Genomic DNA, 22,766 nt, shown 5'->3' on the forward strand with positions numbered 1-22,766 from the left:
CGGGGCAGCCGCGGGAGCGGGCCCGGCACGGCTGCCGGAGGCTCTGGGGTCCTGGCAGAGCGGCGCTGGGTGGTCCAGAGCCAGCACTGGCCCGGGCACGGGGGCTGGGTCAGGGCTGGAGGGCAGGCCCACACCAGGGGCACAGCTGGCCCGGTCCCTCAGCGTCGCAGGGTCCCTGGTGCTGGGACCTTTTTGGCCTGGCTGAGGGATCTGGGGCTTCAGGGGTGCAGGGCTTGAGTGCTGTCCGTGGTCTGCTCTCTGGGGGCCACTGAAACCATCCCTGGGAGATGCCCACCAGTGTCCTGCTCCCTTGTGCTGCCCTGGGGGGTGGGACAAGGCCAGTTGAGTGTCTGTTGCCTGGAGAGGTTGAGCAGTCCTCATCCTTGGAGGTTTTCTGTGGTGCCTTTCGCCACGGTGCTGGCCCTGCTTTGGGCAGGAAGGTGGGCTGGGAACCTCTGGAGCCCTGGGATCACGGTGACCCCCGTGGGAACTGGCTGCAGAGGAAGGGCAGCCCAGGTCCCTAAGCCAGGCCCAGGAGGAGAGGCAGCTGCAGAGCCAGCCCAGCAGTGACCCCGCTGCTGGGGTGCTGTGGCTCCTCTGCAGCCATTCTCTCTGCCCATCCTACTCGCTGCTCTCCTGAGGACTGTGGAGCTCACTCCCAAGGAGTGTGTGATAGGCCCCACACAGTGGAGCTCTTGATTTCTCCTGCCATGGCCACGTGGCTCACAACCCCCGTCCCAGATCACATCCCCCGTTTGTGTGGCTCAGCCACCAGACCCTTGGCCGTGCTGTGACCCTGCCTGGGCTCTTGGGATGCTGCATTCCTCTTCCACAGCCCATTCACACCCCTGCTCCCAGGGCTTCCCTGTGCTTCGGCTGGTTTCCTGCAGCTTCTGGTGTCTCGGTGCGGGGCAGATCCAGGGCTTAGCATCTTTCTTCAGGAGAAGGGCCCCTGGTTGACCTGGTCAGGGACTCGATGGCTGCCGTGGGGCTGGGTGTGCTGGGGGAGCAGCCTCCCTGGCACCCAGGTCTGTGCCCTGGATGTGTCCCCATGGGAAGGGCTCGTCGCCCCGCTGCGTGAGCTGCTGCCGGGGCTCCTCACGGGTGGCGTCTCTGTCTGCAGGTCCCCAAGGCAGTCGGGTGTGTTGGACTTCACGGCAGCCCCAGGGAGCCACGGCCGCGCCGAGTCCTCAGCGGGGATTCCCCACTGACAGGTACCACGGGGCCCGGGACGGGGCCGCTTGGGTCCCCGCCGGCTGCTCTGCCCGCGCCGTGCGGCCCCGGCATCGAGTGCAGCCCAGAGCCGCGGCTGAGGGGCCGGGCTGGCCGGGGGGCCGCGGGGAGCAGCGCGGGGCCGGGCTCGGCCTGGACCTGCCGGGTGTTGTCCGTGGTGGGGCCGGGGCGGGGCCCCGGGGTGCGGCGGGGCGGGGCCTCAGGGGGCGGGGCCCGGCAGCGGGGCGGGGCCTCGGGTGTCTCAGGGGGCGGGGCGGGGCCCAGGGGGCGGGGCGGGGCCTCAGGGGGCGGGGCCCAGCAGCGGGGCGGGGCCTGAGGGGGGTCCCACGGGGCGGGGCGGGGTCTCAGGGGGGACGGGGTCTCAGGGGGCGGGGCGGGGCCCCGGGGGCGGGGGGGAGGGGCCTCAGGGGGGCGGGGGTCTCGGGGGCCGGGGCGGGTTGTCAGGGCGCGGGGCGGGGCCTCGGGGGGACGAGGTCTCGGGGCAGGGCGGGGCCTCAGGGGGTGGGGCGGGTTGTCAGGGGGCGGGGCGGGGGCTGGGGGGGCGGGGCGGGGTCTCGGGGGGCGGGGCGGGGTCTCGCGGGTGCCCGGAGCCCCCCGGCGCGCCCGGAGCTCCATCTCCCCGCTGTTCCCCTGCAGGCTGAGCCGCGCCGACTGCGGGCGGGGATGGTTCAGCTGCTGCCCCTGGGCGGGATACGGGGTCTGAGGCCCAGGTAGGAGCCCGGCCATGGGCGTGGCGCCGGGGCTGGCACCTCCCCGCTGCCCTCCGTAGCCCCCGTGGCGGCTGCCCCGACGGGCCACCATGGAGCAGCCCAGGCGGGTGCCCGGGCCGCTCCGCTTCCTGGGCTGCTTCGGGCGGAAGCCACAGGCTGTTGGAGGGGAGACGCTGCCGGAGCCGGAGCCGGAGCCGGCAGAGCCCGAGGGGGTGAGCATCGCGCTGCCCCCGGGCGAGGGCGGGGAGCTGGTGGAGTGCCCCCTGTGCCTGCTGCCCCAGCCCCCCGAGGCCTTCCCCACGCTGGCGTCCTGCGAGCACCGCTCCTGCCGGGGCTGCCTGGAGCAGTACCTGCGCCTCGCCGTCACCGAGAGCCGCCTGCGGGTGTCCTGCCCGCACTGCCCCGCCGCGCTGCAGCCCGCAGACCTCCACCGCCTCCTGGAGCCCAGCCTGCGCCGCAAGTACGAGGAGTTCCTGCTGCGGCGGCTGCTGGCGGCCGACCCCGGCACCCGCTGGTGCCCCGCGCCCGACTGCAGGTGACCGCTGGCCCCCGGGAGCAGGGGGAGGGTCCGTCCCCCCCCCCCTTCCCACACCGGCAGCGGGGTTCTCTCGGGGACCTGAGTCCTGTGAGCCTTTCCCACACCTGATCCCGTGCGGGCCCCATCCCTGCTCGGAGGGGTCCCTGCGGAGCCCAGGCTGCTGCATGTCCCTGCCGGGCTCGGTGTGGAGCTGCCCGGCACCGCTGCATGAGCCGGGCCGCGGCTCCGGCTCAGCACAGAGCTGGGACCTGCCACTGCATGGCCACGTCGGGAGGGGGGATGGCTGTGCTGGGGGGGGGGGCACACTGCTGACGCCCCAGCACTGACCACCCTCTCCCCGCAGCTACGCTGTCCTCGCCTACGGCTGCGCCGAGTGTCCCCGCCTCACCTGTGGGCGTGAGGGCTGCGGCACCGAGTTCTGCTACCACTGCCGGCAGCCCTGGCACCCTGACAGCCCCTGCGTGCCCGCGCTGCCAGCCCCCAGCCCCAGCGACCCCGCAGCACAGCCGGCCCACCCGGAGGGCTCGGCCCATGGTGAGACCCCAGCCCAGGGTAGGGGCAGCCAGGGTGGGGACTGGGCTTGGCCTGTGGGGCCCAGAGCCGCTGCCCCCCCCCCCCCCGTGCCAGCCGAGCTGGGGGGCAGTGGGACCTCACTGTGCCTGGATGCCCTGATGCCTCAGTCCTGGGGCGGGGTGTGGGGCTGGACTGTCCCCATGCTCTCCTGCCCCCCCATCCCATCTCATCCCCGTTCCCCGCCAGCCGAGGCCGAGGCCATCAAGCTGTGTCCCCGCTGCAGCGCCTTCATCATGAAGATCAACGACGGGAGCTGCAACCGCATGAGCTGCACGGTGTGCGGCTGCCTGTTCTGCTGGCTCTGCCTGCGGGAGATCTCCGACGTCCACTTCCTCAGGTGGGGCCACTGCCAGCCCTGGGGGGTGCGGGGCAGAGCTGCGGGGTGGTCAGAGGCGCTGGGAGTGCCCAGCTCTCACGGACCCTGCCAGGAGCTGTGGGGGTTGGACGGGGAGCAGTGGGGCCCTGCTGAGAGCTGTGGCCGTGCACAGCCAGATGTGGGGTGGATTGGGGGGGATCAGGGTGGTCTGTCAGGGCTGGGGGGCCTGCGGCAGCTGTCAGCACCCCACAGGCAGGGTCCCAGGGAGCTCAGGATTGGGGTGGGGGCATCTGTCTCTCCCCTTCCCCGGTGGGCCCAGGGGTCTCCCCCAGCGCGAGGGCGGCTGTGCTGGTGTCTGCCTGTCCCGGCACCATCGGCCCAGCCCTGCTCTGTCCCCGCAGCCCCTCTGGCTGCACCTTCTGGGGGAAGAGGCCTTGGTCACGGACACGGAAGATCCTGTGGCAGCTGGGCATGGTGCTGGGGGCGCCTATGGTGATCTCCCTCGTCGCAGGCATCGCTGTCCCTGTCATTACTGTTGGGATCCCCATCTACATGGGTAGGAAGGTACTGGCAGGGCACCTGGGTTCCCCACAGTCCTGCTCCCTGCTGAGCCTGGCAGCCCGGGGCCTCAGGCCTGGACAGACCCCAGTGCTCACCACTGCCCAAAGGGTGTCCCTGTGCCACCCCAACACCCCCAGCCCCTCCTGGTGCTGTTGCCCACCCTCTGCCAGCAAGGGTACTCTTGGCCTGGAGGGGGGGCTTTGTGGGGCAAAGGGAGGAAGGAGCCTGGGTGTCCAGCGATGTTCTTCAGGGACACCTGAGCTGTGGTGACAGCTCACTTGTGGCTGCCTGTCCCTGAGGAGATGGAGGGGGTGTCTGGGCAGCTGCAGCTGGAGCTCTCCCAGGGGTGGGAGGAGGCCCCAGCCCTGGGGCCCATGTGCCCACGTCCCTGCAGAGCCCTTCACCTGTCATGCTTCTGCTCGAGGTGCTGGGCCAGAGCCGGAGGAGCAGCCTGTCTGGGTGCCAGCAGTGCCTCTCTGTCACCAGCAGCGTCCTCCTCTCTCTTTTTGTGTCCCCCATCATCACAGCTGTCACGGTGGGTAAGTGTCAGGGCTGGGGGGCCGCTGTGCTTCAGGGATGTGTCCCAGGCCCGGGGCACCAGGGCTGTGCTGTGGGGGGAAGGGCTGGCTGGGGCTGCGGCCGGGGCTGTGTGGCAGCTGCCCGCCCGCCCTCAGGAGTCGGCGTGCCCCTGGTGCTCACCTACGTCTATGGGGTGGTGGTGCTGTCGCTGTGCCGGAGCCGCTCAGGGTGCGGGGGTGGCCGCAGCCAGCCCGGGGATCTCGGCGTGGTGGAGTTGGAGAACCTGGCCAAGCGTGAGTCCTGCACCGCTGCCCGTCCCCCGGCTGGGCCACACGGCCCTGGCCCTGCCCCACGTCTCGGTGGTGGTGGCAGCACCTCCAGACCAGGCGCTGCCTGTGCCCCGTGGCAGTTCTGGCCCCGGCGCTGCCACGCACGTCTGTGTCCCTGGGAGGAGGCAGGTGCTGCCCAAAGCAGTCTGGGACCAGCTCATTCACACCCCTGCCTGGATCCTGGGGGGGGGGCTCCTTGAGAACAAGATGCTCAGCACCATTTCTCCCTCCACCAGTGAATGAGCTGTGGTCGGTGCTGCCCAGCCCCAGGGCAGGTGAGGATGGAATCCCAGATACAACCACCTCCTTCCCCAGCAGCAGCCTCAGCCCACACCACGGAACGGCCTGGAAGGAGCAGGACAGCCAGTCAGCCAGCACCGTGGCCCTGGCTGGGAGCATGCTGAGTGAGGGGCAGGACACGTCCTACAGGTGAGCCAGGGGCTGTGCCAGGAGCAGGACACAGGCACGTCCCGTCCCAACAGTCTTCTCCCCTCCTGGGCAGGGATGTGGCTCCGTCCCGCTTCAGGCTGCTTCCCTCAGCCCCGTGTCTGTCTGCAGGGAAGGCATCAACATTGAGGTGGAGGTGTCCATCGAGGCGGTGCCGCATCCTGCCCGGGAGCAGAGCCTGTGCAGCGCGCTGTCAGGGCAGAGTCTCTCTGGGGACTCCCTGGGAGGCACCAGCGACAGGTGCAGCACCGTGGGTGTCCCCACAGAATGAGGGGACTCTGCAGCACTGAGAGGGGAGATTGTCGATCCACAGAGCCCCACCTGGGCTCCTTCCTGCCCACCACCAACACGCAGATCCACAGCCCGGGCTGTGTCCCTCTGGGTGAGGCAGCACCAGCCCTGTGAGCCGGGTCCTGGCCATCCCCAGGCTGGACACACAGTGACTGTGCTCAGGGCTGCCCACATTCTGCCCAGGCAGCCCCTTTCCCCCTGCCCAGGCAGCCCGAGCACGGGTGCTGCTGGGAAATAAAAACTGCTCCCAGAAGGTGTCTGTCCGTCGCTGTCTGTTGCTGTCTGTCCATCGCTGCAGACTCGGGGCCGGGCTGGTTCCCCTGGGTACTGTGGGAGGCCGAGCAGCTGGCGCAGGGAAAGGGAAGGGGAATGTCCTGTTGTACAAACACTGGTGACCGGCACTGTGTGCTCAGCACCAGCACTGTGCAGGGCTGGGATGTCACGGCAGAGCCACAGCTGGCACCACTGGCAAACCAAGCGGCTCGGGGAGGGGCTGGGGTGGGGCTCTGCGGTCAGAGCAGCCCGTGGCACCCACAGGTCCCACATGCCCACAACGAGCTTCCTGAGGGCAGCACGGGGCTCCTCAGACAGTCTTTCTTTGGTGCTGGCCAGCTGCAGCCCAGAGCAGGCCTGGGGGCTTGGGGGTCTGCGCTGGGGCAGAGCAGCCCCCAGGCTTGCCCTGGATTCATGGGACCGGCTGGCATCGTATAACCTACCAGGGTGTCCTGGCAGAGCTCCCGCCTCTGCTCTTTGAAAAGCTTCATTAGGGTAATGACAACAGCTGCTGCTGTGAGGGTCTGCGATACGCTGCGTGACAAACCAAAGCATTGCCATTAGAAACCAGCACGACAGAACAGCCACAGCGCCCCTGCTAACTGGTGTAAACCCAGTTACCCCTCAGTGCAAGTTACTAACGTGAGGGAAGTCTGGCATCACACACCTACCACAGTTTAAACCCCTGAGCCCGATGCCTCGCAGCAGGAACCCAGCACTGGAACTCTGCAACTCAGGCACCGCTTGTAACACCACTGAGCAGATCTGCCCCAGCAACAGCCACACGACATCCCAGCACAGCCAGCAGCCACCCTTGGGCCCAGGCTCTGCAGCGCTGCCGCTGTTCCTGTGCCAACAAGGACAGGTGGGAATAGAGGAACCTCAGAACAAATGCTTCCAGGAGTGTTTCCAGCACGCTCCTCTGATAGCTCAGCCTGTTTACAGGCAGCACGGGCTGCTCCTCTGCAGCAGGGAGGAAGCACCAGCGACTGTCGCCCCTTCGCCAGAGTCAGACAAACCTGTAGGAATCCACTTGGCAAGGGATAAAACCTCTTGTGCTTGACTCAGGCAGCTCCGTTCAGGGAAACACATCAGCTCATCCGGAGAGTTTCTGAGCACACAAACAGCCCAAGAAGCCACCAGTCTGGCTGCCACGCTACAGGATGGTACGAGATGCACCCACCCGCAGTGGCAGGACCAGGCCAAGCTGCAGACCAGCACCAGGAGGGAGGAATTCACCTCTGAAGAGGGAAGACTGGAGCACCCCTGTGACAAGAGAACCTCAGCACAACGGGACCTGCAAACCTGCCCGTGCTTCCCCGTGTGCCACAGCATGCTGGGTGGAAGGGGCAGCAGGGAGAGGCAGCGGGCATCTCCCTCAGTGGTTTGCAGTCCAGTGACTTCACTCCTGCAGAGGCACCAGCAGTATCAATGCACACTGTCCCACCTTTACACCACCTGGCACACTGGCTGCTGCCTCTCATCACCCCTCACATGCAGCCAGGAGCACAGCACGCTGCACGTCCGCTCAGGAGGGTGACCGGTACCCCCATCCCTTCAGCAGGCACCAACTGTCTCCAGAGGCTCTCCTCAGCTGAGCCATCTCCAGGTGACAGAGAGGCCACAGCCCCAAACGCTGCAGAAACCAGCTGCTCTGAGAGCTGCAGACACGTCCACCCACGGTGCCTGGACACCAGGGACAGGTGTCCTCCTTCCCATCCCACCTTCCTCGCTCCCACACCTCCAGGAAAGAACCAAGGACCAAAGTACAGCTACATTTTCTGGGCTTTTAGTTTGAAAAAACGTATTGATTGGAAGTGTACAACAGGAGGCGGCGTGGCAGCAGCCCCACGGCCAGATTGTTTCACAAATAAAACCAGAACGGGCCTTAAATAATCGGGTGCAGATTAAAAAAACCTCAACAGTGAAAAAGTTCTTCCCTCCAAACAGAAATTCACAGGCACAGAAATGGCAACAACCACATGGAGACAATGGGGGGACATCCTGCTCCTCACCACAGGGCTCTGCGCTCACAGGCTGCCAGCTGTGGGGGGCTCTGTGCCCGCGGGCAGCGCTGCCCTCGGCTCCCTCTTTGGAATGGCTACAGATGAAGAGTGGGACATGCCCTCGCTAACCAGACCCCCCACCCCCCCAGGACACGGACAAACAAGGCCTCTGCTAAGGCTAAAAAAAGGACAAGACTTGGGAGTCTTGAGTTCAGCATGTTTAAGAAACGAGAGTCTGGTGAGCGCGCAGCCAAGTCCCTGCTACTCCAGCTTGGCCTTCTTGCTGTCGGCGCCGTTCTCCTCCGCCGCCGGCTCCTCCAGTCTCCGCTTCCCGCTCTCGGCGGGCGGGTGTGTGTTACGGGGCTTGAAGCTGATGATGATGCAGGTCATGTTATCGCAGCCGGTGCCGTCCCCTGAGGTGTCTGGAGCCAAACACTGATCCAGCAGCTGAGGGGGGACAGGACCGGTTAGGGGTGCACGCAGGGACAGCGCTGGGCGACCCGAGACACCGAGCCCGTTCCAGTGACTGGGCGCAGCTCTGGGCTGCCTCCACAGCAAGGAGCACAGCAGCCTCGGGAGTCCCAGAGGGAACAGGAGATTCCTGGGCTCCACAACAGCCCAGAGGTCAGAAACACCAGTCGGGGCGCCAAAGCAACTGGGTCCCGATGTGGGGGTGTGTCTGCTCCCAGCTCCAGCCAGGGCTGCAGCCCAGACACCCCACACGCTGCCCAACCTGCTCTGATGAGAGGGCAGAGCCAGGTGCCAGGCTGGGCACTGGACTGGGCACCGTGTGCCGCAGGCGCGGGGAGGGTCCCGCCTTACCTCTTCTACAATGGAGGAGAGCGGCCTCAGGACTCCATTCTCATCCTTCTGGGTGATCTTGGACTGGATGAAATCCACCACTTCCTGGCTGCTCATCACATTCCTGCAGAGCGGAGAGGTCAGAGGGGCAGGTGAAGGGAGCAGCCTGAGGGAGCCCACAGCGTGGGGTACAAGGGAACCAGGCTGCGTGCGGTGAGGAGCCGGAGGGTTCTGGGCACACTGGGATGTCCCTCCCACTGACAGCAGCTCCTTGGGGCCCAACCCAGCTCTCTGAGGTCGTGAGGCATAAAGGGCTGACAGGTAGCCAGGACCCCTGGGCCTTCCTGAAGCCCAGCTCCAGGGAAGGGCCAGGGCAGTGATGCCCAAGGGGCACAGCTGCTCCCCCACTACTCACCAGATGCCATCACAGGCAATGACCATGAAGTCATGGTCATCGTTTATTGTCAGCACCTTGATGTCGGGCAGGGCAGAGATCATCTGCTCTTCTGGAGGCAGATTCTTGTTCCGCTTGTAGAAGTGATCACCTGTGGGGCAGAGGAGGGTGGGTCTGGCTGTGGGTTGGTGCTGGGAATGCTGCCCATCCCGAAGGGTGAGGAACCCTGTCCTGCCAAAGGGCGGCCCCAGCAGAATCACAGCCAGAACCACCAGAGAGAAACCTGCCACGTGTCCAAGGCACCAGGTTTGGGCAGGGGCTCCCCAGATAAACATCCTGAGTGTCTTTTTCCCTCTCTGCCATAGGATAATTTCAATGGGTTTGGTCCTTCTGCACAGGACTCCCCTCACACCTGCAGCTGCTGACATTCCCTTCTCTATTTCCCAGAACATCTTCAGTGCTGCTCCCTTTCCTCAACACCTCCCAGCAGCTCATCTGCTCAGACTGGAGCCACTGACTGGGCCAGGACCCTGCCTGGCTGCTAACAGACATGGCCGGTCTCGTGAGCAATTAATTACTCCAACACTGCTCGTTAGAGACCAAAAGATGGGTACAAACAACAGCCAGGTGCTGCCTGAAGCTCTGCAGCAAGGGGCATAGAGCCTGTGCCACTGAAAGGCAGGGCTGGCTCAGGAACATGAGCTCAAACTGGTATCATGTCAGGTACCCAGGAATCACAGAATCACAAGGATGGAAAAGACCTTTAAGATCATCAAGTCCAGATCCCTGAGCACCTCATCTACCCTTTCTTTGAACACATCCAGGGAAGGTGACTCAACCACCTCCCTGGGCAGCCTGTTACAGTCCCCTTCCCTGGAAGTGACGCACCCAGGTCCTTCAAAAGCCTGCTAACGGGGTGAAGCCCACTGGAGTCAACAGCCTGGCTCTGGGGCAGTTTATAGGACGTGGCTCCTGACAAGCAGCTGCTGGCGCAGCCACGCTGCCTGCATCAGGGCCTGGCAGGACCCAGGTGCTGCTTTCCACTGATGCTGCCAGCTCCACGACCGCCTTCATAGAATGGCATGGGTTGGGAGGGACCCCAAGGATCCCAAAGGTCCCAGAGCTCCAACCCCCTGCCACAGGCAGGGACACCAACCTCCAGGCCTGGAGCTACACAAGGGTGCCCAGGGCCCCAGCCAACCTGGCCTGGAACACCCCCAGGGACGGGGCACCCACCCCCTCTCTGGGCAGCCCCTTCCAGCCCCTCCCCACTCTCCATGTAGATAGAGTCGCCTTGCCCAGTCAGACGTGTATCTCACCATGTCGAACTCCAGCCAGGCTCTACCCATAACCCAGTTCAGTGCCGCGCGGAGCCGGGCACAGCAGCACCCCCATCTCGCTCACCGATGGCCCTGGAGAGGTTGAGGCCGCCGTTCACCCTCCCGTCCATGGTGACCTTGCCCCCAGCGTTCTTTATCCTGGCCAGCTCCACCTCGTCCTCGGGCTTGTGGTCGTAGGACATGTCGACGGCCCGGCCGCCTTCCGACACCACGCAGCGCGAGTCGCCGGCGTTGGCCACGATCAGCTGCTTGCCCCGGATCAGCGCCACCACAGCCGTGGTCCCGCTGTCGGAGCCGGGCTGGAAGAGACACAGGGTTTTGCTGAGACTTTTCTCTTGCTGCCCATCAGAGGGAGAAGGGAATCATAGAATCTGAGGGGTTGGAAGGGACCTCCAGAGATCATTGGGTCCAACCCCCAAAACCGGCACTCGGGACCGCAGGCAGAGCAGGGACCCGACCCAACAGTGCTGTGTCTCGCCCCTTCCCCTGTAAGCACGGGCAGAATGGTGGAGAACAGCCTGAGGGCAGCAGGAAACACAGCAGGAGCCTGTTCACTGAGGGGCAGGGTAACACCAAACCTCAGCCCCACAAAGCACCAGTGGCTCAGGGCTCTCCAGGGCTCAACGTGTCCTCCCTGCCCTCAGCTCCAAGGTGCTGATGCCAGCCCCAGCCCAGCCATCTCTCCAAAGGGAGAAGGGTGGCACCTTGGAAGCTGCAGTCCCCTTTTCCTGGGTCCCTGGCCCACTGGCCATGAGCTGAGGAGCCCCAGCCTGGGCCTGGCTGAGAGCAGTGCCCTGGCTGTGCCTGTGCCCTCCCCCTCTAGGCCGAGCCCCAGGGCCGTTCCGAAGCGCAGCAAACCCAGCAGTGTCAGCCCGGTCAGACCCCAACCTGATGCCCACATCCCCAGCCCACAGCCTTTTGCAAGAGCTCAGGCTGTCAGCAGCTCTGCTCAGCTCCAGCAGCACAAGCAGGGTGTTTCATCCCTGTCCCAGTGGCAGTAACTCCCTGCTGAGCACCCCCCCCGCCAAGTGCCCTCGGCCCCACACTACACAACACAAGAACAGAATGTGCACCTCCTCTTTCCCCTCCATGCCTGGTAACAACATCTCCTCCTCTTCATCCTCATCCTCCTCTGCTTCTTCAGTGTCATCTTCGTCGTCTTCGTTCTCTGCCTCCTCACTACTGTAGCCATCCTCATCCTCGCTGCACTCCTGCAAGGAGCGAGACACAGCACCCCGAGTCACAAAGGACAGCCCACGCTCTCCCCAACAGCCGGCCCCCCTGCCCTGGGGTGGGTGACCCGCTGGCCCCAGAGGAGTGAGATGACCTGGCAGGTTCCCCCCGTGCCTGATGCCTGCGACCAGAGCAGCTGGTTTCAGCTACCACGGCGGATGAAGGGATGGCACATGCAGCAAGACCAGGGGCTCTCGTTACGGTCGCTGCAGGGATGAGGTTATGTTTCCTTCAGGGTGAGCTACACAATCCCCAACACTCCCATGAGATGGTCTCCAAGTATCAGCCTGAGAAACCTACTCCTAGGACACCCCTAGGATGAGCCAGAGGCTCGCAGCTCAAGTACCACAGTAAGCAACGCATTCTGCCCAGCCAGAAGGCCACTCTGTCCCAGCGCTGGTTCCTACCTCACTGTCTTCCTCCTCTTCCTCAACCTCATCTGACTCATCCTCACTGTCCTCAAAAAATTTGGATTTGGCTGTGCGCTGGGGCTTCCCCGTGGAGGAGCAGGAGGGCCCGGCCTCCCCAGTAGAAGAGGTGACGGCCTCGTCACCTTTGCCTAGGTCAGGCTTCTGCAGAGCAGGGCTGTGGCCTCCAGCGCTGGCTTTGTCTGAGGTGGAGGAAATACCCGTGATTTCTTCATCTGGCTTCCCATTCTTCCTCTCCTTGAGGTCGGTAAGCTCCCCTGGGTCAGCCTCTCCATTCATATCTGACTCCCCATCATGCTGCTTGCCTGTCCCCTCTGTGCTGCTCTCCCCAGCTGGAGGCACAGGCTTGGCTTTGAGGCTCTTGCTGCAGTTTTGTCCATAACGTGTGAGAAGTTCCTCAATGGTCATTGTGGCTTCTTCATGCAGAAGAGCAGCTTCCTCATTATCCACTGAAAATGGAGAGGGGGTGGGGTGAGGACAAGGAGAGTCAGAAAGCCAGACACATCCCAGAGTCCCCAGGCTGGAAAAACCCTTTAAGCTCCTGGAGTCCAACCATTCCCATCCTGTGCTGCCCTAGATCTCTCAGCACCTCATCTCCCCCCTGTTAAACACTCCCAGGGCTGGGGACTCAGCCCCCTCCCTGGGCAGCCTGTGCCACAGCCCCACAACTCTGCCAGGGAAGAACTTTGCCCTCCCAGCTGAGCTGACCCTGCCCTGGGGCAGCTTGAGCCCATTGCCCCTCCTCCCAGCTCCTGGCCCCTGGCTGCAGAGACCATCGCCCACCTCTCTGCACCCTCCTGGCAGGGCAGGGGAGGTGGGGAGAAGGGCTCCCCTCAGCCTCCTCTTCTCCAGGCTCAACACCCCCAGCTCCCTCAGCTGCTCCTCAGAGGATTTGCCCTCCAGCCCCTTCCCCAGCCTGGTTGCCCTTCTCTGCACTCGCTCCAGGACCTCCCTGTCCTTCTGATGCTGAGGAGCCCAGAACTGGACACAGCACTGGAGCTGCAGCCTCCCCAGTGCCCAGCCCAGGGGCACAATCCCCTCCCCAGCCCTACTGGCCACACTGGCTCTGACACCAGCCAGGATGCCCTTGGCCTTCCTGCCCCCCCGGGCACACTGCTGGCTCCTGCTCAGGCTGAGCTCACCCAACACCCCCAGGTCCTTCTCCCAGCAGCTCTCCAGCCCCCTGCCCCCAGCCTGTGTCGCTGCCCAGGGTCGCTGTGTCCCATGGGCAGCACCCTGCCCTTGGTGTAGCTGGGCCCAGCAGCCTGCCCTGTGCCACTGCTGCAGGGTGGCAGGGAAAGGTGTCTGATGGCAGCTGACATGCAGCCTGCGGGTCACCCGCTGCCTGAGCTGCTCACAGGCAGCACAGGGGGACTGAATCACATGTGAGGCTGGAGGGTAAAGAGCCTCCTGTGTCTTGGTGTGGCTCATCCAAGCTGGGAGGGAAGCAGACCCACCACTTCCCCGTGCAGCTTGTTCAGCAACACTGCAGCAGGCGCAGCGTCTCCCCAGCAGGACACCAGGGGGAAACAGGGTGACTGTCCCTACACCATGAGCCAACGACCACCGCTCCCCCCTGACATCCCCTTGGCCAGAAGGTTCTTTGCTAGATCATAGAATCCCAGGCTGGGCTGGGCTGGGAGGGACCCCAAGGGTCCCAGAGCTCCAACCCCCTGCCACAGGCAGGGACACCAACCTCCAGCCCTGGAGCTACACAAGGGTGCCCAGGGCCCCAGCCAACCTGGCCTTGGACACCCCCAGGGACGGGGCACCCACCCCCTCTCTGGGCAGCCCCTTCCAGCCCCTCACCACTCTCTCTGCACAGAACTTCCCCCCAGTCTCTCCTCTCCCCCTTCCCTCCTCCAGCTTCACTCCAGCCCCTTGTCCTGCCAGGCTCTGCCCTTTAACAAGCCCATTCCCCTCCTGTTCCTGGGGTCCCTTCAGGGACGGGGAGGCTGCAGTGAGGTCCCCCCACAGCTTCTCTTCTCCAGGCTGACCCAGCCCAGCTCCCTCAGCCTCTCTCCATGGGGAGCTGCTCCAGCCCTCTGAGCATCTTCGTAGATAATTCCAAAAGGGAAAGAAACACCCAGATCCCAAATACTCCTGGAAGTACAGGACAAAAAAACCCAACAAAGGAGCCCCAAAACCCCCCAGCCCTGACCACCCAAACAGAAAACCACTGTGTCCCTGTCAGCTAGAGAGTGAGGGCCACAAAGCCAGCACGAGGGGCTCAGGGTGGTGGTACCATGTCACACCTGCCTCAAGGCCACTCACAGGATGTACCCTGGATTCTCCCTCCAGCTGGTGTCACGTCTGGCAGCCGAGTGCTGGTGGAACAGCTCGCTGCTTCCTTGTGAGGGAAAGGGCTGCTGTCAGAGCAGGAGCTACCTCAGCCCTGCCTGCAGCTGGTGCCTGCAACCCCCAAGGGGAAACGAGCCCTAAACACTGCTCCCCTCACACCTCAGCCCACTCCCCAGCCCCCAGGCATGGGAACACCCCAGAACTCTGCACCCTGGGAGGAGGCCCCAGGCTCTGACAGGAGGGCTGGTTACACACAGGTCTCACTGACCCAGAGTTGGAACTCCCCAGCACCAGTGCTGAGGGGGCAGTTCAACTCCAGCTGAAGCCCCCCCAGAAGCCTCCTGCTGAGGGAGACACAGCCCAACTGCCTAGTCCTTGGCCTGGAACTCCAGCCCGGTCTGCTCGGGGGCAGCTGACTTACCATCATCTTCATCAGCAACCTTCTCCTTCTCATCTTCATCGTCTTGGGGTCGCCCAGCCATCTGAGAGAGCTCTTTAATCACCTCCTCAGTGGTGAGCTTGGCATCTATGGCTAAGAAAGCATCTTCCAGGGCCTATGTATGAACACAGACATGAGAGAGTGCACAGCTTCCCCTGCCCTAAGGGGTGCCTGTGTGACCCAGCCTCCTTCAGAACACACACCAGACTGGCTGAGGCTGGCAGAGACCCCTGGGGTCCCTCACCCTGTTTCAGCAGGGACACCCAGAGCTGGAGCACATCCAGTCCCAGGGATGGAGACTCCATCCCCTCCAGGACAACCTGTGCCTGTCACCCTCAGACTGAAAAGGGCACATCCTGGGGTCCAGTCTGTGCCCAGGGCACCGCTGAGGATGTGAGAGGACACTGAGTCACCAGCCTTGCTGGAGCCTGAGGGCTGGGGACAGGGCTGCACCCAAGGGTGCTGTGCAGAACGGCTCAGCACACTGGCAGGCTCACAGTGAGCACACCCAGCTCGGGACCAGCACGGCACTGGGGAGCTTCAGCCCGGCCCAGGTCTGGGCTGCAGCCCAAGTCAGCCTCAATCACCAGGGTGGAAAAGACCTTCAAGATCATCAAGTCCAACTGTTCCTGTCCTGTGTTAGCCTGTATCCCCGAGTACCTGATCCCTCTGGATGTGAACAGAGGTCCTGGAGGCTCTGCCTTTCCTCACCCCCCATCCCCACCCCGAGATCCCAGCACCAACCTGTGGGATACCCGACCCCCAGCACCAGGAGGGAGAGTTAAAACTGGGGGTTGTGTGGTGGAAGCAGGACATGAACTGACCTCCTGCCCCTAAAGAGCCCCCCAAAGAGCCAGGGCCCCTCCCCTTGACTGGAAGGAGTCTGAAAATTAAAATAAGAGGCCAAGGAAGGAAACCAGGGAACAGAATAAGGTTCATCTTTGGAAACACCATCAACACCCAGCACATGCTCCTAGGAACAAGGAAGGAAACGAGAGCAGGAGACAGGGCAGACAGACCTTGGAGGGACAGGGACACAGAAGCATGAGGTACCTGAAGGAGGGCATTCCCCTGCGTGGGTGCTTAGCTGTGCTGGGGCAGAGCTGGACTCTTACCTTCTGCAGTTTGCCTTCCTTATAGGCCTTCTGGTCCTTGATTATCTCAGGAAGATACTTGGCACAGTACAGGGCAACTTCTTCCCCTGAAAGAGAGCAGAAATCACTCACAGGGGCTGCTCGTCCCAGAGCCACAACACACTCCTGAGAAACCCAATTCCTGAGGCAAGGATGGGACACAGACCTGAGGCACAGGGTGCTGGGAGCTCCTGCTCCCCTCTGGGACAGCGGGGTCTGCTGACGACCCCACCAAACCTCACCGAGCTCCTACCCAAGGGGTTTGGCCAATGCTCTAAGCTTCCTGAGCAGGAGCTCAGGCCCCTTTCAGCACTCTGGCCAAGTGTTTGGGCCTGCCTTACCCAGGGAGGTCTCTTCTCACACCTCAGCACAGGGATAAACAGCCAGCAGAGGGAAACACCAGCTGTGGGTCAGTGCAAGTGCCCTCAGCGCATCAGCAGTCCCTGCCCAGCAGCCACAGGCAGCGTGTGCTCCAACCCGTGTTCTAGACCAACAGGCACAGGCTGCCACAGCCTGGGGAGGGGGCTGGGGAGGGTGGGGGTCCTGCTTAGCAGAGCAGTCGTCCTGGTGTAGGAAGGTGAGTGTGGATGGCACGAGGGGACAGCACCCAGGGCAGCAGGCTGACACAGAGGGTGCCCTGGAGCACCAGCCACCAGCTCGAGCCCAGCACCCGCTCCTGGAGCAGCTGGACGATGTTCAAAGGCTGGAGACATCCCCACAGCTCAGTAATCAGGATCATGGAATCCCAGCCTGGGCTGGGCGGGTCCCAGAGCTCCAGCCCCCTGCCACAGGCAGGGACACCAACCTCCAGGCCTGGAGCTACACAAGGGTGCCCAGGGCCCCAGCCAACCTGGCCTTGGACACCCCCAGGGATGGGGCACCCACCCCCTCTCTGGGCAGCCCCTTCCAGCCCCTCACCACTCTCTCTGCAAAGAACTTCCCCCCAGTCTCTCCTCTCCCCCTTCCCTCCTCCAGCTTCACTCCAGCCCCTTGTCCTGCCAGGCTCTGCCCTTTAACAAGCCCATTCCCCTCCTGTTCCTGGGGTCCCTTCAGGGATGGGGAGGCTGCAGTGAGGTCCCCCCACAGCCTTCTCTTCTCCAGGCTGACCCAGCCCAGCTCCCTCAGCCTCTCTCCATGGGGAGCTGCTCCAGCCCCCTGAGCATCCCCGGGGCTCCTCTGACCCCTCTCCACCAGCCCCACATCTTCCTTGTGTTGGGCCCCAGCTCTGGCCACAGGACTCCAGCTGGGGCCTCACCTGGTTTCTCCCAGGGGCTGGGACCCTGCAGTGAAACGGGCAGGCAGCACACCCAGGGCAAAGTCTGAAGCTCTGTACAAGACCCATCCTCAGCAAAGTGTTACCAAACACACAGACCTGGTTCAAAGCACAGTCAGGGGGTTCATCAAGAGACCCCAAACGTGTCTGTAAGACCCAAACCTGCCTGTAAGACTCAACCTTTAGTTCAGGGAGACCTTAAGTGGGGCACTGAAGCTGGGAAAATACATGAGGGAATGGATCTGCATGTTCTGTTTCTTCACCCTTTCTGTGGGCAACCACCAGAACATCCTGGCTAGAGCCAGACCTTTGCTCTGATCTCAGAGCTTTCCTTACTGCCACTCTTCTGTGATCATCCTGCCCAGGTCACTCACCATAAAACAGCCACACTCAGAAGTTTCAGAGGATGGAATACAAATCCCATTTCAATTTTCTATCAGCCCATCATTTTCCCTCTAGAAACCTGAGGAACCTTTCCAAACCTGAGTCGAGATCTGTCAAAGACAGCACTTCCCAAGGAGGAGTGAGAAGTGTGGTGATGGAGGGGTGCACAGAGGGGTGGGCGCCCCAGCAGCCACCCAGCAGCACGCAGAAGGGCCCTGGGGAGAAGGCAGCGGTGCAGTTACCTCCGTGTCCATCGTAGACTGAGAACATGGCTGTCTCACTGTCCAGCTCAGGAATGCAGTTGTGAGCATCCTGGAAGAGAGAGCAGGGGTCTGGAGTTACACTCACTGCACTAGACACCCCAGAGGAGTGGGAGGGAGGAACAGGGAGGCTGTGAGCACTGTCACAGGGAGAGCACACACAGTAAGCAAGCCTCCCCTACCCACCAACGCTCTCCTGGCAAGCACCTGTCTCCAGAAGTGAGGTGCAGGCTCTGAGTCTCGAGGTGGGGTCTGTGCTGGAGCAGGAACAGCCCTGTCACCAGGTGACTGTGCTGGGAACCCCTCTGGATCCCCAGCACGAGCCCAGGCACAGCCAGACTCCAGCCAGGGTCGAGCTCACGGCTGGAGCAGCCCCAGAACACGGGCAGGACGCTGCAGGAGCTGGTGCCCAGGGTGAGGGGTGCTGAGTGGGGCAGGAGCACCACTGGCACTGGTACCGATGGAGCCCAGCCATTCCCACTGACAGCCTCTCCCCCAGCTGGTGCCAGGCAAGAGCTGTACGGACTGGGAAGCCACTCTGAGTGCCAGTGCAGTCAGGAGGTCGAACATGGAGCCTCCTGACCCCAGCCAGCCCCAGGCTCTGCTCTGCGTGTCCTACAGGGGAAAGGCAGCCTGGCAGGGCACATCCAGAGAGAACCAACAGCTGGGATGGAGAGCCTAGAGCCTCTCTCAGGACAAAGGCTCCTTGCCACAGGGGATTCCTGGAAGGTGCTGCTGGCCACTGGCACAGCTCCCTGACAGGCAGAGCCTGGCCCCCCTCACCTGCCTTTTAAGCAGGCAAAGGATGAGCGACCAGCCAACCAGCCCGGAGCACAGCCCCAGGCATCGCTCCCTGGGGGAGACACTCACCTGGGCTCAGGCACAGCCCCAGGAACCCCAGCACCTCAGGGGGAAGGGGTGTCCCAGGGGCACGCTGGGCTGGAGGATCCAATCCACCCAGCCCTTCCCTGTGCGCACGCCCGAACCACAAAGACCAAAGACCTACAGACACTGGGCACTGCTCCTCTCCAAGAGGCCTCCCAGGAAGAGCAGACTGATGGAGGGACCACCACGATGCAACAGCCAGGCTGTGGGTGAGTGAACCCAACCTGGGGATGCTGGTGCAAAGTCCAGAGCTGCTGGACAGAGTGAACCTTTCTCCCAAACCCGCCCAACCCATCAGGCACCCCTAAAACTCAAGCCCCAACCCACAGCCCGACCGTGCCCCCCACCTGCCGCTGTTCAAGGACACCCCTGGCACTCTGAACACCCCCCAGTCCCTGTGCTGTGGCTCAGGCTGTGAAAGTAACCGTGCCACAGCTGCCCCAAAACACTGTGTGCACCCCACGAGCTGGCTCAGAGCTGGATGTGTCCACACTGCCAGCCACAGCCCAGGCATCCTGTACCCACACACAGCCAGGCAGCTGCTGGGCTCTCCTCCTGTTTCACCCCAGGACACCTCAGACTGGAGCTGTTCACCCTCTGCGGTCCCACAGCCCCACCAGAGCTCCATTCCCCCCAGTTTCCACCAAGCAGGGAAGGAGAGGCTCTGGGTTTGCACAGCACTCAGTGCTCTGAGGCTCCTGACACGATGCAAACGGCCTCTGAAGGGGCAATCACAACCTCAGTTCACACTGGGAAGTGATTATCTGACTGTGTGCTCACTGGAGGTGGCAAAGGACAAGAACAAGCAGAGCACCAGCATGCTCACTGCTCAGAGCACCCACAGCAGCCACTGAGGCAGCAAAACCCCACAGAGGAGCTGGGAGAGCCCCAGGTGACCAGACAGGGCTTGTTCAGCACCAGCACCGCGAGCGCTGCTGTGGAGGGAACCCGGTGCCGGGACCTGCAGTAGCTCTGCTCCCTCCTACTCACCCCAACACGGCCTGAGCACAGAGCAGGGCACTGCAGCCAGACACAGCCAGGCGTGGGCTCAGCCCCCGGACCCCTGGGCAGCCTGGGGGCTCAGCCCCCGGACCCCTGGGCAGCCTGGGGGCTCAGCCCCTGGACAGGGCGGGCTCCACCCCGCTCTGGACACGAGCACCGGTGGCTCCACATGGACCAGGAGCGTCTGGGAGGGCACCTGCCTGGCACACAGGTCTCCATCCCCGCTGCCAGGCCTGGGAAGCTGCCTGCAGCCACTGCCCACACCATCTCCTGCTCTCCAGACCAAGCAAGAGCTCTCAGAGTCCAGACACCAGCCTCCCCCAGCCACCTCGCTGGCTACTGCAGCGGCCCTGAAAACACCAAACTCAGCTGCAACCAGCAAACAAGTTAAAGCTGAGAGTGAGCCTGCTAAACCTCTGCATTTTGCACCAGATCCTTGTCTCTTCTGAAGCACAGGCGTTTTGCCTGAGCCCAGGAGCGAAACAAAAGCTGCACAGAGGGGCTGGTGGTGCCTCCTCTTGCAGACGGGGTCAGAGCACCGATCTCAGACAGGCAGACCCCCCCATCCAGCCACCTCCAAAGTGCCTCCTGCACCTTCCACTGTACCCCAGAGCACTCCTCTCTGCTGTGAGCCCACCTTCAGCTTTTCCCCTTCCCTCTGTGCCCACAGTAGCCAGTGCTATTTCATTCCTTCTGTACCCTTGTCCTTCTGCCCAAAACTCCTCCCGACTCGCCAAGCAGCCTCTCTGGACTTTTATCACAGCACTTCCTCAGAGACCTGTGCACCCACCTCACCTGGGCACTCACAAAGAGTGGCTCAGAGGCCACTGACAGCCCCTCCACAGGGATTTCTTTCCCCCTGCACACACTCCAGCCGGCTTCAGTAACACGGCGCCCAGCTGGAGCCCCCAGCGCAGACTCGGAGCTGCCCCCAAGCCGTACAGAGGGGTCAGAGGGAAGGCACAGAGCAGGACTCCAGGGAGCACAAGGAGCTGCAGCTGTGTGTGAGACACGTTTCTCTCCCATCCCTGGCTGTGCAGCAGTCTGCAGCAGGTCCAGCCCAAAGGCAGGGGCTGTGATAAGGCAGCGGGGGCACATCTCGGCGCTGCGCCTGCCCACGGGGAGATAAGGTCAGCTGTGGAACACAGCTGTGGGCCTGGGGCCTTGTCCAGCTTCCAGAGGTCAACAGCAGCAGGAACAGACCTGGAAGAAGTGAGATGAGCCAACGTCCCACCTGTGGGAGTGCGACTCCAGCCCAGCAGCAGCATGAAGAGGGGCAGCCCTTTGCTCCCCCCAGCCAGGTGTGTCTCCTCAGAACGCTCCCCACCTCTGGGCTGAGGATGCTGGAAAGCCACCCGCCCTCACAGCACTGCACCCTCCCAGCTGGGCCAGCTGCCAGGCAGGGGCTCTGCTGCCCACGGCCTCCTGTGCCACCAACACTTCCGTGTCACCTCCTGAGCTCAGCGGGGTGGCCCAGCTGAGACACGGCCCCGGTCAGCCACAGGCTCCCAGTGCGTCCCCAGAGCACGAGCACCAGTTCTCCTGCCTTTGTGTGGGCAGCAGGTGACAGGAGGGGATCCTCCCCCTCTGCTCTGCCCTGGCCAGGCCCCAGCTGGAGTGTTGTGTCCAGGGCTGGGCTCCCTGGGATCAACCAGCCAGGGATCTCCTGGAGAGAGTCCAGAGGAGGGACAGAGATGCTGAAGGGGCTGGAGCATCTCCCCTGGGAGGAAAGGCTGAGGGAGCTGGGGCTGTTCAGCCTGCAGAGAAGAGCCTGAGAGGGGATCTGATCACTGGGGATCAAGAGCTGAAGGGTGGGACCCAGGGGGCCATGGGCAGCCTCTGCTCAGTGTCTGTGGGGACAGGACAAGGGGCGATGGGCTCAAGCTGGAGCCCAGGGAGTTTCCCCCAGTGTGGGGAAGAACTTCTTCCCAGTGAGGGTGAGGGAGCCCTGGGACAGGCTGCCCAGGGGGTGTGGAGTCTCCTTCTCTGGAGAGATCCCAGCCCCTGTCCCAGGGACCCTGCTTGGGCAGGGGGTGGGACCCCAGGGGCTCTGGGGACCAAGCCCTGGGATTCTGTGATTAATTTCCACCCTGGAGCTGGCACGAGAGGTTTCTCTGGGCCCTGATGCACACGGTGGGCAGGAACCCCCTGCTCTCTGTTTTGTCTCCAGCGAAGCACCAGTCAGTGCAGCTCACGAACCTCCCCCAGCACAGAACCCACAGCAGCAGCAGGAACGGGACAGGAGGGTCGGAGCAGGCGCGGCCCGGGGCAGGGCTGCGCGGCCCGCGCTGGGCAGTGCCGGAGCGCGGCCGGGAGGCGGCCCCGGCAGCTCCGCGCCGCCCGTACAGCGGCGGCTGCACAAAGACGCCCCAACAGCCCCCCCCCCCCCCCCCCCCCCCCGCCGGGCCAACACCGGCCTCCCGCGGCCTGACGCTGCCCCGGCCCAACGCCAGCCCAGCCCGTGAGCCGGGAACACCGGGGGCAGCGGCGGGAGCGGCTCCAGCGGCCTCTCCTGGGGAAGGGTAAACCCGCGGAGAGGGGGAGCCGGGCGCCGGGGCCGCGCCCGGAGAGCAGAGCGAGCGCTCGGCCCGCGGGTCCCGGCGCGGCCCCGGGGGCTTCCCCGCCAGGCGGGCCCGGCAGGCCCCGCGCCCGCCGCACAACGCGGGGCGGCTCCCGGCGGGAGCGGCGCCGACCCCCGGCCCCGCGGCCCCCCCGGCCCGGCCCGGCCCGCGCCCCCCGGCCCGGCCCGCGCCCCCCCGGCCCCGCGTCCCCCGGCCCCGCGCCCCCCCGGCCCCGCGGCCCCCCCCGGCCCGGCCCCCCCCGCGCCCCCCGGCCCGGCCCGCGCCCCCCGCCCGCCGCTCACCTCCATGGAGACGCGCCAGCCCTGCATGGCGCTGAAGCCGAAGTGCAGCGGGCGCGGCCCGAGCCCGGCGCCGTCCCCCGAGCTCTTCGCCGTGTTGGGCTGGGACAGGTAGGCGCCCATGGCGCGGCCACGCGGCCCGCGGCCGGACCGGCCCGAGGAGGCAGCGAGGGCGGCGGGACCACCCACCCGCGCGCGCCGAGCGGAAGTCGCGCGGCCGGAAGCGCGGGCTGCGGC

General features: G+C 64.2%; 2 protein-coding genes across 2 annotated transcripts; one reads left to right on the plus strand and one right to left on the minus strand.

Moving 5' to 3' along the window:
• The first annotated feature begins 1,060 nt into the window (after window positions 1-1,060).
• LOC311190083 (E3 ubiquitin-protein ligase RNF19B-like) lies at window positions 1,061-5,760 on the plus strand. Its single transcript, XM_084261935.1, has 9 exons — window positions 1,061-1,214; window positions 1,870-2,478; window positions 2,825-3,015; window positions 3,241-3,391; window positions 3,772-3,934; window positions 4,356-4,470; window positions 4,606-4,743; window positions 5,016-5,208; window positions 5,338-5,760. Exons 2-9 carry the CDS (start codon window positions 2,033-2,035, stop codon window positions 5,495-5,497), a joined length of 1,557 nt encoding a protein of 518 aa, XP_084118061.1. The 5' UTR covers window positions 1,061-1,214; window positions 1,870-2,032; the 3' UTR covers window positions 5,498-5,760.
• Window positions 5,761-7,572: 1,812 nt separating this feature from the next.
• Window positions 7,573-22,702, minus strand: PPM1G (protein phosphatase, Mg2+/Mn2+ dependent 1G). Its single transcript, XM_084262192.1, has 10 exons — window positions 22,533-22,702; window positions 17,765-17,834; window positions 15,848-15,933; window positions 14,715-14,847; window positions 11,972-12,441; window positions 11,405-11,542; window positions 10,396-10,630; window positions 9,013-9,142; window positions 8,619-8,721; window positions 7,573-8,243 (listed from the first exon to the last, which is right to left on the minus strand). The coding sequence occupies exons 1-10, from the start codon at window positions 22,650-22,652 to the stop codon at window positions 8,058-8,060; spliced, it is 1,671 nt and encodes a 556-aa protein (XP_084118318.1). The 5' UTR covers window positions 22,653-22,702; the 3' UTR covers window positions 7,573-8,057.
• Window positions 22,703-22,766: the final 64 nt, after the last annotated feature.

The sequence above is a fragment of the Gallinula chloropus genome (assembly GCF_964237585.1).
Source record: "Gallinula chloropus genome assembly, chromosome: 3".
NCBI lineage: Eukaryota > Metazoa > Chordata > Aves > Gruiformes > Rallidae > Gallinula > Gallinula chloropus.